Genomic DNA, 14618 nt, shown 5'->3' with positions numbered 1-14618 from the left:
TTCTGAAGTGTAGGATAAGGTAGGGTCAGTAATGTTTCTGAAGTGTAGGATAAGGTAGGGTTAGAAATGTTTCTGAAGTGTAGGATAAGGTAGGGTCAGAAATGTTTCTGAAGTGTAGGATAAGGTAGGGTCACTAATGTTTCTGAAATGTAGGATAAGGTAGGGTCAGTAATGTTTCTGAAGTGTAGGATAAGGTAGGGTCAGTAATGTTTCTGAAGTGTAGGATAAGGTAGGGTTAGTAATGTTTCTGAAGTGTAGGATAAGGTAGGGTTAGAAATGTTTCTGAAGTGTAGGATAAGGTAGGGTCAGAAATGTTTCTGAAGTGTAGGATAAGGTAGGGTCAGTAATGTTTCTGAAATGTAGGATAAGGTAGGGTCAGTAATGTTTCTGAAGTGTAGGATAAGGTAGGATCAGTAATGTTTCTGAAGTGTAGGATAAGGTAGGGTCAGTAATGTTTCTGAAGTGTAGGATAAGGTAGGGTTAGTAATGTTTCTGAAGTGTAGGATAAGGTAGGATCAGTAATGTTTCTGAAATGTACGATAAGGTAGGGTCAGTAATGTTTCTGAAGTGTAGGATAAGGTAGGGTTAGTAATGTTTCTGAAATGTACAATAAGGTAGGGTTAGTAATGTTTCTGAAATGTACGATAAGGTAGGGTCAGTAATGTTTCTGAAGTGTAGGATAAGGTAGGGTCAGTAATGTTTTTGCTCATTTTTGTATTTGTTAGAGCAGCAATTTCATTTGTCCCACTATGCTCCTGTCTGCTTTGTCCTTTAGCAGGTTCAGCAGGGTGTAATCTGCCTCATGGGTTTGGAAGAGGCCATGGTGGTGTTATAGGCATTGGTCAAAAAGGACTGAAGGTGGTTAGGGCCTTTTATATAGAGGTCTCTGGCCCATTAGTCTCCCTTCTATCCAGAAACTGTTGTTTCTTCTTTATATGAATAATAATCCCAGCAGTCCGGTTTTTATGTAATTCAAATTCAATAAGTTATGTTTTAATCTGCAAAGCATTTGGGCATTTTTTCTATTTGTATGGCAGCAACTGATGTTATTATATATTTACTGCTCCAGTAAATATCTTAAACTGTGTTGCTTGAATATTACTCAGTTTGTTTAGCGTATTTTTGTAATTGAGCCATTTGCAGTTTATCCATTGTCCACAGGAAGATTAAGACCTACTGTAGAATCAAGATTTAATGTATATTGTTTTAGCTTCCTAAATTAAAAAATATTGAATGTTTTCTTCTATCATTAAGTCTGTCCGAAAACCTTCTCATGCTTTTAAATATTTTAGGTTGAAAAACTCAACGCGCTTGGTTACTTTCCACTCCTCTTGTGGGGGAAATACGTCCCTCCAGTGTCCCTTTGAGCTGCTGGCAGTGGCACATGGGGTGCTTGAAAAAAAGATCCTCCTTTTTGAACATTTCCCAGAAGGAATGTTATTGTCACATAACAATGTCAATTTATTTTATGACACTATTACAATTCTTATCTTTCAATGTGCAAGTGTTTGAACTAAGAACTGAGAAATGACTGTAGATCAGACCATCTGTTCTGTATGACCAGCATTACCAGCTACACAAGTATCTATCAATCTGATTAATAACCTTTCTATGGTTACTATCATTTTAAAACACATACTACATCTGGTTTTATCTTTCATTCTTTTTATTTACAAAGGATGGACTCCTGAAAGAGAGGAAGTGGAAGTGGAGCAGGGAAAGGAGAGGGCAGGAGAAGAAAGTGAGACAGAGGGGGAAGTAGATAAAGAGGGAGGACAGGAGGAGATAGGAGAAATGGGAGAGGTCAGGGAAAGCGAAGACATGGAGGTGATGCCAGTAGTTGTAGAGGAAGGACACAGTGAGAGAGCACAGATGGAAGAGGTGGAGGCAGCGAAAGATGAAGAAGTAGTAGCAAATAGGTAAGCTCCTAAATAGAATTGAAGATAAAAAATGATAAAGCAGATACTGTCATTGTACAAATAAATAAATAAAGAAAAAAGACATCCAAAAAGTTATGTCATGGATTTCGTATGTTTGTAAGTGTTTTTGGACAGCTCACAGTGCAAAATGTACACAGACTAAAGTGTTTCGCTATGTTATACTACAGTGTGGTTCAAGTTAGGGGTAAGGTTAGAAAAAAACTGTTACGGTTTTTAAGGTTAGGATATGTTTGTTTGTTTTTTGGAGCTTTCACAGATTGGGGTCTGATTTGGTGGCGTTTATGTACAGTCACCAACCTTGACCAGAACTCTGTAACAAGACCTTCTTCATTTAAAGCTACAAGCATGTACTACTGACCCTAGCGCCCATGTATTACAGTATTTATTGTTTGTTTTTGTGTATATTAAGTGTGAGACCGTGTTCAATAAGAAATGTATATCAGAGGTCAGCCGTCACCATTGTGGCAACCAAATGGGGAAAGACAAGAAAGAAAAAAATATTTGGCACTTCAGTTAGCATTGTTTCACATGTTGAGGTGTAAAAGTTTTTGAACACAACAATTTAGTTATTTTTTTACAGAATGCCCATACCATCAGTCTTTGGACATTTTCCCTGTGCAATCTCTGTCCAAAAGTCATGTGAGAAAGGTTTGTAGCTAAGGAGATTTAACAAGAACAGAAATTGACCCATATCAAAGTAAGGACATTTTTGCCACATAATTTGAAAGAAGAATGGTCAAATTGTTTGAAACATTTGCTCTCAGAGCCCTGTGACTGGAAACTCTACAGCTATTACCTTATAGTTTAGCAATGCACAAGAATGGGGACAGATGTGGACAAATTACAGGAAAAACCTGAATGAATGAGAGCCTCTTATGCTGTAGGGGGCATATTCCTGACTTGGTTTGGACCCTCTTTTCACCTAGAGCTAATGGTCACTGAAAATCATTACGAAGTTGTTCTTAGTGGTCACCTTCATCCTGTATTTAGCTTGGTTATGTTATTTTCTGGGAATGGAATTAATCATTCATATAAACAAATGTTTATTCTTTTTTTACCGACTTCCCAAGGGGCGCAATGAGGTGCAGGTGCATTGGCTCCCATGTCCATCCTGGTAAGTATACCAGCCTGGAATTGTATACTTTCCTGAATTTTTATTAATATACTTGCTAATTTTCACCTTTTGTATGTTTCAGCAAGAAGACATGGCCCCCCTCTTGGGAGCCTCAGGAGCACATCACAATAACCCTTAGACAGTAACCTAAAGACATTCAAATAAAAAAAGGTGGAATTTGTACAGTTCTTTTCAAAAGTGCCCAATTAATTCTTTAAATCAAGTTCCTTTGAGTCTGACATATATTAAAGACCAATAGCAATATATTGTAATGTTTAATAATAAATAAAATAAAAGGTTATTAATTCTAGTCTGACCAGGAAGTCTTCTGCCGTTTTTTAAAATATGAATATCTGGGGTAAGGGAAGGAGAATTCAAGTGATATCACAAATCTTTAATTAATTATTAGTGGTTATATGTCTCAGCACAACAAAGTATTTTGAGGACCTGGAAATCATTTAGCTAACCCAACAAATCTAGATCATACAAATTGTATTATTAAAGAGTTTAAATGAGCAGTTGGTAGGGCTTGGACATATTTTGTAAGAGGCCAGTACATACTTTAGTAACATCCCCCAAATTATTCTTTATAAAATGCAAACCTCAGGTGTAGCCAGTTACAGGTCATTCCCAAAGATAGTTGGAAAATCATAGACTGTGTGGCTGTGAGATGAAGAGTGTACACCAGGGCTGCCCAACCCTGTCCAACCCTGTTCTCTTCAACTCTAATTTAGCATACCTGATTCTAATAATTAGCTGGATGAAAAGCAATACTGGGTTAGTCACAAATGGGGTTGAAGAGAAAACCTACAGGACAGTAGATTTCCAGGAACAGGGGGGTTGGGCAGCCCTGGGGTATACAATGGCCACTTCATTAGATGCACAACCACTTTATATGAAACCAGGTGAAACCTGATGGTAGTCGTTGAAATGTGATAGTGTCTTTCACTGGCAAATATATAGGGGCCCCTTGATGCCAATTAATATAACAGGATGACTTAATCATATGCACCACTTTCTAGGCAGAGTTGTATCAATCTGACAATCTGGATTTTTCAGAGGCCTAGTTTGATTAAGTCTAGTTCACAATGTACCTTTATGCAAAGGAGATCATTTTCAGTTCAGCGGACAGTATTTTACATTGCTTCTGTGTTGGACCTGGTCTGCATTCCCCAGATGGAACATGAGAGCATGGGAAATCAGGAGCCAGTATACGTCAGACCCTCAGAGGGGACAAAAACAGGTGCGGTGAGAGGCTGTAGGAAGTGTGTCAATAATTATGATAAATATGACTTTACAGTCTGGGAGGGTGAGCCCCACCAAATGAAACTACTTTTTAAATGAGGCACAATATGAACAGATGACAGGCCTACTTTGGACATGCCTGCTTTTTTTCTAACAGAGCCCAGCTATACCAGTAATGATCAGATGTGTTGGAATTTGGTCACAGCTATTTAAGATTCCTGTCCTGTATGTACCATAGTTGAATATGGTGTTCACTGCTCACCACATAAACTGAACTATGGCCATTTGAATGTATATATGTTTATTTAGTTTAATTGACTTTCTGGTGCCTAAGACCTATGCATAGCACTGTAGTTCCCTACTCGTTTAGATTTTGAGTGAAACCACTACGTTAAATTTCAAATAAATATTTAGTGGTCCTGGTATTTTCAGTAAAATAAGTTCTAATTGTGTTTATGCCACTGCGTAGTTTGGTTGTAATGTCACTTCCTGAAGGAACTACCAGTGTAGTGTTGAATAACTTAATATTACTGCTAGGGGCAAAGGCAGCCATGTTGGTAGTTTTTCAGTCCAATGTTGGATATTAAACTTGTAATCCCTTAATATATATTTAATGAACAAAATGTATATTTTTCTCTCTAACAAATGCATGCAAGGTCAATATTCTAGTATACATGTGAAAATGTTCTCATAACATTTCCACTACAACTGATTTTAGATTTTTTTTCTACAACAGATAGTTATAAACTTTCTTTTTTCTGCAAGTTGATCTTTGTGATAATCCTGAGTTCTGTGTCAATTTCCATCCCCCTAACACACACAGGTGCTCTGGTACGCCCCCTTTTGGGTTGCATTTTTTGTACAACAACCATGCTATTCTTTTTCATTTCTAAATGTGATATGGCCTTGAAAATCGGTATATGGGCTTATGTTGGTGAGCTTTTAAAATAATATTTACATTGCTTCTGTGTTAGACTGTGTGCAGCAACCAATAGGTACATACAAATTAATTTAATCTGCATTTAGGTCATATTTTACATATTGTATAATACCTTGCTATTATTAAAATACCCATCAACATGCTATGAGCAACTAATGACAAATGCTTAAAACAAAACCAATGATAGAAGGGCCAAATTGGGAATTAAGCCAGGATTCTGGGGTAAATACTAATTACAGTTTAGAACATTTAATGATTTGCTTAGGGGCATTATAACTGCTCTTAAGCCCAGTAATCCAACTATGATCCTGATAGACCTGATTTAATACTTACGCTCTTGACAGCCCCCCTAACTTCCTCAACGAAGCTGGACACCTCACTGTCTTTGGCTAAAAACACTCCTTCAAAGAAGGCTGGCTCCTCAGCCCTACAACATATGTTCAGAAAATGTTATGAACTACCATTACAGTTAGAGCATGTACAGATAGTACCCTATACTGAATCAACAACTTCGAATAGCAAAAAGAAAATCACATTATGACAAGTAAGGACACTACTCACTGATTGGTTTTCTGGAACCGATCACGCCTATTGATGCCGTCCACTGAAACAGCCCCCATTTCAGAAGCACAGGCAGGACAGACAAACAGTTCGCTCACTTCCAATTTACAGCATATATACTGTAGAACACTCCTTTGAAAGGCATCCGGGTTGACTTTGCCAATCTGGAACAAACAATTTTGCCATCAATTTTATAATGACTAAGTACATGAATATATGATACACAGATATTTTACTTTTGCAAAAACAAATTCTACATAAAAATAAGTAACATTTATTGTAATTGTAATTATAAACTGAATGTTTTGAATCCTGATTGTTTGGATGATAGTATGATAACTGGTATGACATTACAATACTTTTTATTTTTGGTAACTGGTTTATAAGAGCATTATAGCATCTTGGGGGTTAATGATATACTGCCAATATACAACACAGTGTCCAGGCACTCTGCGATGCATCGTGCCTAAGAAAGGTTCTTAGTGATATATTGCTTAAAAAGCCTTAAAAAGCCTATACATCTTAGGTTATACTCTTACTGTGACATTTTAGCCTTTATCTCTACTAAATCTTAATCAACATATTAATTTAATCTATATTGATGAACACTCTGGCTGAATTGTAGTGAGTAGTTAAAATGTGAATAAATTAGAATGTGAATAAGTACTGTATTGGTCAAAGCAGGTCTTTATTGGGAACAATAAAATCCTCAGAAAATGTATCATAAAAACATTGGGAGATTAAGCACAATATAATTATCAAATCCAGGTCTGGGTAATGTACTAATAATACATTTTCTAGCACATCTCACTGAAATTTGAAAATGTAGCATGTACTTGCAAACTAGCTAGCAGCTTTAGCTAAGTAGAGAACCGCTATGCTATTTTACAAAAAAAGAAAATACTGTAACGATAACTAACATAGTCAAGTGTAGATATTGAACAATTCCCCAGGAGTCAATCTTTGGGAAATCTGAGCCTCAATGATGGTGTTGTCAAATAAGTTTAAGTTGGTGCATGTCAATTAAACAAATGTATTCACCATAATTATTAATGGGAAGAAATCTTGTCTCAACTGCACGCAAAAAAATACTTTGGCGTATGCATAGCACGGAATTGTGAAGTGTGAACCCATGTTATATGTACCCAAAAGAAAGATAGTGGCTTCGGACAACACACCTGATTCCAAACTGTGTGTAGTGTATACAACACTGACAAAAAACATGATTCAACACTGTGAGTAGTGTATACAACACTGACAAAAAACATGATTCAACACTGTGAGTAGTGTATACAACACTGACAACACACATGATTCAACACTGTGAGTAGTGTATACAACACTGACAAAAAACATGATTCAACACTGTGAGTAGTGTATACAACACTGACAACACACATGATTCAACACTGTGAGTAGTGTATACAACACTGACAAAAAACATGATTCAACACTGTGAGTAGTGTATACAACACTGAAAACACACACACACACACACACACACACACACACACACACACACACACACACACACACACACACAATTCAACACTGTGAATAGTGTAAATAACACTGACAACACAAACACACATTATACAACACTGTTAGTAGTGTACACAACAGTAACAACACACATCACTAATTCAAATCTGTGAATAGTGTAAACAATACTAAACTATAGTGTCCCGTATGGTTTAAACCCAGCCATTTCCCTTGGGAGGATATTTAGCATGTCACAACACTCAGCATTTCATTTAACAGGGCTGTGCGGTGCTTTCTCACAACGGCTGATCGGGCATCATAAACAGTCAAGTGTGTCATTCAGGTGGTAAGTTGGATCCAATGAGTAGAACAGCATCGAGTGGCATTGTGAATATGGGTCTGCTTTCCCTAGGTCCTAAAACTGATAAGGCAGAACTGTACTTAGTGGCCACTCAGTGACTGATGTCTTTGGATCCTGTTCCTGTCATGATGCAACAGGACTCTAAAAATAAGAAACAGCACTGATGCAAAAAGGCATGGAAACACAGGGGGAGGGGGGATGTTTTAGGTGAAAGATTGTGAATATTTGTGAATGAATGTGCTGCAACCACCATTCATGCAAGTTCATCAATCTGTTCTGGTGCTTTGGACGAAGCCCGATTTCGCAGGCCTTAGTGTTTTTTTTTTTTTTAAGGCAGCCCAAATCTAATAACACACTATTAAAAGAGTGATATATTTTTTTCTATCAACTAATAAGTAATGTTTGAAAATCTTTTTAAAAGAAAACCGTAAGATTAAACACACAGTGTCATTTTTCACATAAACTAAATCTGCAATTCCTCGGGCCCATTTAGCATTAATAGTGGCAATTATCTAATTAGTCCAGTGAGATTGAGATCTAGTGGATTTTAACTGTAGTTCAGTGGTGCCCAACCTTTTTCAGTTACTGTACCACAAACACAATTATGCTCTGCGCTGAAGTGCCCCTGAAGTACCCACTGTTGTTTATTCAATCTGAATGCCTCTTCCCAAGTACCCCTAGACAACAGGCCAAGTACACTCAGTGGTAGTAGTAGGTAGTTGGTGTTCTGTGTTGTGGGTTTTAAGTCAGAGTTCATTTTACTGCCGATGACCAGCAGATGGGGATGTTACAGAGGCTCAGACATGCCAGCCTGACTCCACCAACTAAATAGGACACAGCAAAAGCAATGCATGAGTGTCTATGTGTCAAAGGACAAACAGTCGCTGGCTGACAGGGCCGTGACAGAGAATTAGTTCATGCAGCATGTAGGATGACTAGAAATTCTAGAACAGACTTGCTCTTAATAGAGAGTGGGTGTTCATGAAGCATAACCCAATCTCTATCAGCGCCTACAGAATCAATGGAAGAAACACAGCAGAGAAAATTAGCCTTTTGTCTACACTAAAACTAATGAGTTATTTGACAATAGCATTCACATTTTCTGTTGTGTTTTGATTAGTAGAATTTTTTTTTTTGCTTGTTGTATATTTTTCTGTAGGACTTGGCAGACAGTTCAGGCATGTAAATTACACAGTCAAAAGGCATGTGTCATGAATGTCTGTGTGGGTGGCGTCATAGCAGGCAAACATTTTATGGATCTTGGCCTTTTTGGGAAGAGGAGAGGAATGTGTAAACAACACAAAAGAAGAAAAATTCCCTGCTTGGGATCATTTGAAGGGCTTCAAATCCCTCTAACAGGATAGTAGAACTTTCAAGTGAAAGCGTGAAATTAGAACGCTTTTATACCTTGATTGTTTCATTTAGATGAACGAGACCTGTTGACAAATTTGCTTCAGAGATTTTATATATAGATTTTTATAGTGTCAATGAGTGAAAATGTTACCTCAGGTAGTGTGGGACAATTCCCTGAAAGACACTTGCTGAGGACACTGAGATCTAAAGACGACGTCTCGCTCAGTGCATATTGGAGTGGGGGTCGAGTGTGTCTGGATCTGTAGGTCCTTCCAGCTCCATGTTTAGGAATAAAATAGCACTGGGATTTGATCAGGGCCGTGGAGTCCTCAACACCCCGACTTCCCATGGCTGTGTTTAGTTACTGGGAATGAACGAAAACAATTCACACTAGCCCAGTTTTACAACGGAGAGAACCATATTAGTTACCAAGTATCCAACTTTGTCGTGGGCCCAAAGGCCTTGCAGTCTAAATAAACTCTTGGTAAGTTCCTTTTAGTGGTCACTTTGATTGTTGACATGGCACATTTCTGCCACATCTTCCCTCGATTTTTAGTTTATACTTGTTAAAGCTGCATTTTTTATGGCATTGAAAAAACACAAGCCTTGAGCAAGCTTTGTGTTGGCCCATATACTTCTTTCGGGTTGAGAAACCAAGTACTATAAAGTTTGAGGAAAAGTAATATTCCTCTTTTAAGCAGGGTCTTAATCTGTCTGAGGCTAAAGGCTAAAAGAAAAAGCACTTTTATGAAACGGCCTACTTGGCTGTCTCAAGCTAAAGCCCTGTAGCTTGAATGTCTCTGTAATGTGATTTGTCCTGTACCTGGCTGGCTGTCTGGTCTACTGTGCCCTGAGACACGGACAGGCTAGGCTGCATTATTTATCAGGCAGCAGCTGCTACTGGTGGTAATTTGAGGCTGAGGTCTGGACTGAGGTACCACAGGTAAGCATGAGGAACATACAGGCACACACACACACACACACACACACACACACACCGACATTTGCGTTAAACATACAGACATGACCAGAAGAATTTCCAATGAAGCTGTCTATCCATGTGAGCCTTGCTCAGACTTGTTGAGTCTCACCTGCTGGAGGTCCCACCTATACTATACCTCCTTTTCTCAGTCTCTTTTCTCACCTTTTTACTTTCTCTCTGCATATCTCTACCAGCCTTAGGCGCACTCTTTCTCTGCCGTCTCTAATCTGTTGACAGTCTGAGTTTGGAGACGTTGCGAAAACAACCCCCTCGAAGGCCCTGGAGGAGTTCAATGGGCCGGCGCCGTGATCGTCGCTCACGTAGATTCCCCTGAAACGCCTCTGGTTTCACTGCCGTGGCCGGAGCGCTGCCTCCTCCGTTCAGACCACAGATGCATCCCCGGTGACCCTCGAGGGGGGCCCCATTGGCCCTGGATGAAAGTAGTGCACGGTCCAGGGAATGTGGGGGCGTTTTGGGACACTCCCTAGATGGTCTCTGATGTGTGCAGTGAGGGTCGTTCGTGTGCTCTGCATCGCTGTGTGTTTCCAGCCAGCTGGGAGTGAGGGGGGGGGGGGGGGGGGGGGGGGTTCTGGGGTAGAGGAAATGGGGAGGGGGGGCTGATTGGGAGGCTGAAAGTTCTACTGGCTTCAGGGTTACATCATTTGATAGACAGGGAGAACAGAGGAGGGGGAGGGACCGAAGGAGAACTGACACAGTACACCCACTGCATCTGCACAGACTCTGTGAGTTTGTTTTGTGTGTGTGAGAGACTTAGAGAGAGAGAGAGAGAGAGGGAGGGGTGGGGGGAGGGAGGGAAGGAGAGATAGGGTGAATGTTGTGTGTGTGGGAGAGAGAGGGAGGAGAAAGGGGAGAGTATGCCGAAGAAAAACGGCTACGGTACTGGGAACCGCGAGAGCAAGGGAGAAACGGGAGACGGAGAGGGGGAAGCTGCTCAGAGGAGACCGACACTTGCTAGCTAGGTGATGCATCTGTGGAGCAAGAACCAAGAAATTTCTCATGGCCAGAGCAAGAACTTCGAAGACTGCCGCTACGTAGAGACAAACTGAAGTAGAAGAAAGAGAAGCAGAAGTGATAGATTGAAAGGACCACCGGTTAGATTAGCTCCTCACTTCACATCGGTAGACTTTCCGGGACACTCTGATGTCTGAATGAGCGAGGAGACAGCTGTCCCCTCCCTCAGCGTCTCCATCTGCAAAGAGACCCAGCTGCACGCAGAGACACAATCACACACAGAGACTCACAACGGCAGAACCATGCAGCTTAAAGATCCGGCCGAATCAGAACAGGGAAAGAGGGTGAGTATGGGGCCAGAACCAGCAGAGGTGTTCCGTACAGGGGGATATAAGTGGGGTGGGATTTCATATTTAGGTCTTCAAACTTTTTTCAAAGTGTGGACAGAGCGCACAGAGACACACACGAGCGTGCACACACGTTGTGGCCACTGAGGATGTTTCATCTTGCATGACAGAGTTGTTGCTGTGGCTGCCAGCGCTGGTCGACAGAGCGAAACAGGGCAATAACAGAATTAGAGTTAGAGAGAGTGTGAGGTTGAGGAACAAGTTAAGGGAGAAGTTTTCTTTTGGCTCTTGCCTGGGGCATGCTGTTGTTTAGTGCTGTGTTGTTGCGAGATTGTGGTAGGTCACTCTCTCACGGACACTATTGTGAGTCTCTTATTTAGATAAATTTTACTTTTACCATGTTTTCTCCACAACATCCCTTACATACAATTGGTGATCGCAGCAACTCCCAATGGATTCAGGACACTCGATGTTGAGATATACTGGGCGTTATGCGACTTCAGAAGCACAGCTGATGTCATTCTGGTTCACGCTGGTCAACCAGGCAGTTAAGACCGGAATCCTAAAATGCCCTCTTTGGTCTTATACCTCGATTAAACTCACAGATGCCCAACGCTCCACGAGGAGTCGCTGGGGGCGTGACAGGTCGAGGCCACCAAATTCGATCAGTAACCCCAACAAGCCAGAACCCCCCCCCACCACTGGATCTCTGAGGTAAACCACAAGCAAGATTCACCCTCTGGACTCGCAATGACGTAGCTAACTGTGAGGCTGTGAGTGTATCACTGCGCCATTCAGGGATGTCTTGAGGGGACATGTGGTTGTTTAGTTGCTGTGGGTGGGAAGACTAGCAGTGTGACGATTGCACCCGGGAATAGCATGTCTCCATCAGGCTCTGTGTGATGTAATAGACACATTGTGACCAGACTACTGCAACGTCAGTAGACTTTGGCAGCTGGAATTAATAATGAGATATTAGTGTTTCAAACAAACATGTAAATGTTTACCATCACGTGGTAATATTTTCATGTCCAGTCCAACCCCAAACCACAGTGTAATTCAAAGAGAGCTATTTTCAGCTTTTTTTTTTTTCTTTCTTCAAATCTGGACTAAATCAACCTATCCAAACTTAGTCTGAGACAGAGGACTTCACGTCTTCAGTACATTCGTAGCTATGGGGTTTTGTGGATCTGTGTGCTGCACTTAAGTTAAGACATAAACAGTAGAATGCCCCAATGTGTCCAGCTCTATCCAGCCAGATTACGTTTGTATGTTGGCCCCTCTCAGGCACTGTGGCGGGTCATCTTTGACTTAAAGCGACTCTAGAATTACTGTGGGAATCGAGTGACATGTGCCCTAGTGATTTTTTTGTCTGTGCTACTTGTGTGTTTGTGTCTGTGTGTTATGTGTGTGTATGTGTGTATTTGTGCACGTTATGTTGCTCTAACAACATGTTTAGTGTGTTTCTTCACCTGCTTCAGTTCCCCTCAGCACAGGCCTAGGGCCTGAGAAATGAACTCAACCTTTATCACAAACCCGGCCTAGCACTGCATCTTTGCCACAGTCTTTCTGCATGTTTCACTGCAGATTGGAGGGCAGTGGAGCAGTGATGGAGAAGGACCAGCTGGCGTAGGCCCTGTTTGTTACATGATAGTCACCCGGGCATAGAGCACCACCCAAAACACAGGCCTGATGTCTGGAGGAATCCAATGACTCAACCTGTCTGTAGTGTTCAGCTCTCATTAAACTGGCTCAACAAGTGTGTCGGACAGACACCTTGTTTTTTTTTAAAGCTCCGGGGATATACACACACAAACACACACACACACACACACAGAGATGATAGCTATTTGTGAGCATTAGTTCTGCATTTGAAACAGTGTTTAGTGGCAGTGGCGTATGTGTCTGCCTGGACTACATGGCTGGGAATCTGGATTGGTGTTGCGGTGTGTGTGTGTGTGTGTGTGTGTCGGTTGTTTTACTCCGTGATTTAGAGTATCGACCAATGAGCAATGGCCAGGCTGCAGGTTGTAGCTATCCAGTAATCTCCCGGAAGTCCATGAACATGTCATCCAGCTTTCCTGGGCTGGATCCATCCTCTTTCCCCCCTGCTTCCTGAGTTCCCATGTGGACGGCAGCACCAGAACACTCTTGGATGGACGACATGAGTTTTGGGAGTTTCAGAGTGGTGGAGGGCCTTAAGAGATAAGAATGTGAAATGTCAGGATGTCCGCTGCTGAGCCAGGGCCCCTCTCCTTCTCCTCCCCTCCCCTCCCCTCTCACCTCCCCTCTACTGTCCTCAGTTTCATCCCCCCCCTCCCCTCCTCTTCTCACCCCTCCTCCCTACAGATGGCGTCTATCCATTATGTCAGCCTCCTCCTCTGTGTTTACATTTTCCTTTCTTAGGTTGCCTGGTTACAATCCCAGTGCAGATTTCCACATTGTTTTTGTTTGACTTAAGAGCATATTCATTTTAGCCTCTCCCCTGAGCCAATCACCAGCCAATTTAAGCTGTTTTGGAACGTGACTCACTTTGGCTATAAAACAGTGAGAAGATTCATCTTATCTTATATAATTATAACAAAATCATTTTGTTTTTGTAGAACTATTTGCACTGTCTGAGTAACTCACAGTTTTAAGACGAATGAAAATGTAATTCAAAACGGAGTAATGAAGTTTTATTTTGGCCAGTGAAGTTGCATGCCAATGCTAGTATATGAAGTGCTAGGCTGTTGGCTCTACCTAGTCAAAATCCACAGCAGTCATTGATCTTCAGCTAATGCTAATCTCAATTAAAACTGAGCTTTAGACTCGGTTAAGGCTTAGAAAAATACAAAAATATAAGGGTTGTGAACTCTCTGTTCAGTTCACAGTCCATAGGACAGTGATGGGCTTTCCTGTCTCTTTGTGTCTGGGACTGTAGTTTAAATAGAGGCTAAGCCTCCTGCACAGCATTGTTCTGCTCACTAAAGCTATCCAGCTATATTTATACCGAATGGCCTTATTGGCCTAATGTGCTCATGATGGACACCCCAGCTGAAATAATGAGTGTGACGTCAGGTACCCAGAAAACACCGGCATTAGCACACCTACCATCTAAACTCTCGCGTCGGCCTTGGTGATGGTGTGTCCCCGGCTACACTCTACCACCGAGTTTATGTTCTCCCAGTCTTCCCATCTGGGTGGCATTCTACCATGGAAATGTCATGCCCATACGCAGACGAGAACCGCAGGCCTTTAAAAGACATTCAGCTGTCTTAGCAGGCTCAGGTTGATAGAGCTCTCTCCAACATTGGTCGCCCAGGGGGACAAGCACCTGTT

The 14618-nt window shown here is 41.3% G+C and overlaps 1 protein-coding gene across 5 annotated transcripts in view; it reads left to right on the top strand.

The window, feature by feature from the left end:
* znf385a (zinc finger protein 385A) overlaps positions 1-14618 on the top strand; it is a 102711-nt gene that overhangs the window by 57727 nt on the left and 30366 nt on the right. Inside the window, exon 1 of one of the 5 annotated variants that reach the window (XM_020051555.3) lies at positions 10791-11294. The exons of the other annotated variants lie outside the window; for them this stretch is intronic. Within the exon in view, the coding sequence (XP_019907114.1) occupies positions 11148-11294 (147 nt within the window). The 5' untranslated portion in view covers positions 10791-11147. Of the gene's footprint in view, positions 1-10790; positions 11295-14618 lie in introns of those variants that run through there. 5 annotated transcript variants of the gene reach the window in all.

The sequence above is a fragment of the Esox lucius genome, chromosome 12 (assembly GCF_011004845.1).
Source record: "Esox lucius isolate fEsoLuc1 chromosome 12, fEsoLuc1.pri, whole genome shotgun sequence".
NCBI classification, from domain to species: Eukaryota; Metazoa; Chordata; class Actinopteri; order Esociformes; family Esocidae; genus Esox; species Esox lucius.
The sequence above is the reverse complement of the archived record's forward strand: the minus strand, read 5'-3'. Positions and strand labels throughout refer to the sequence as shown.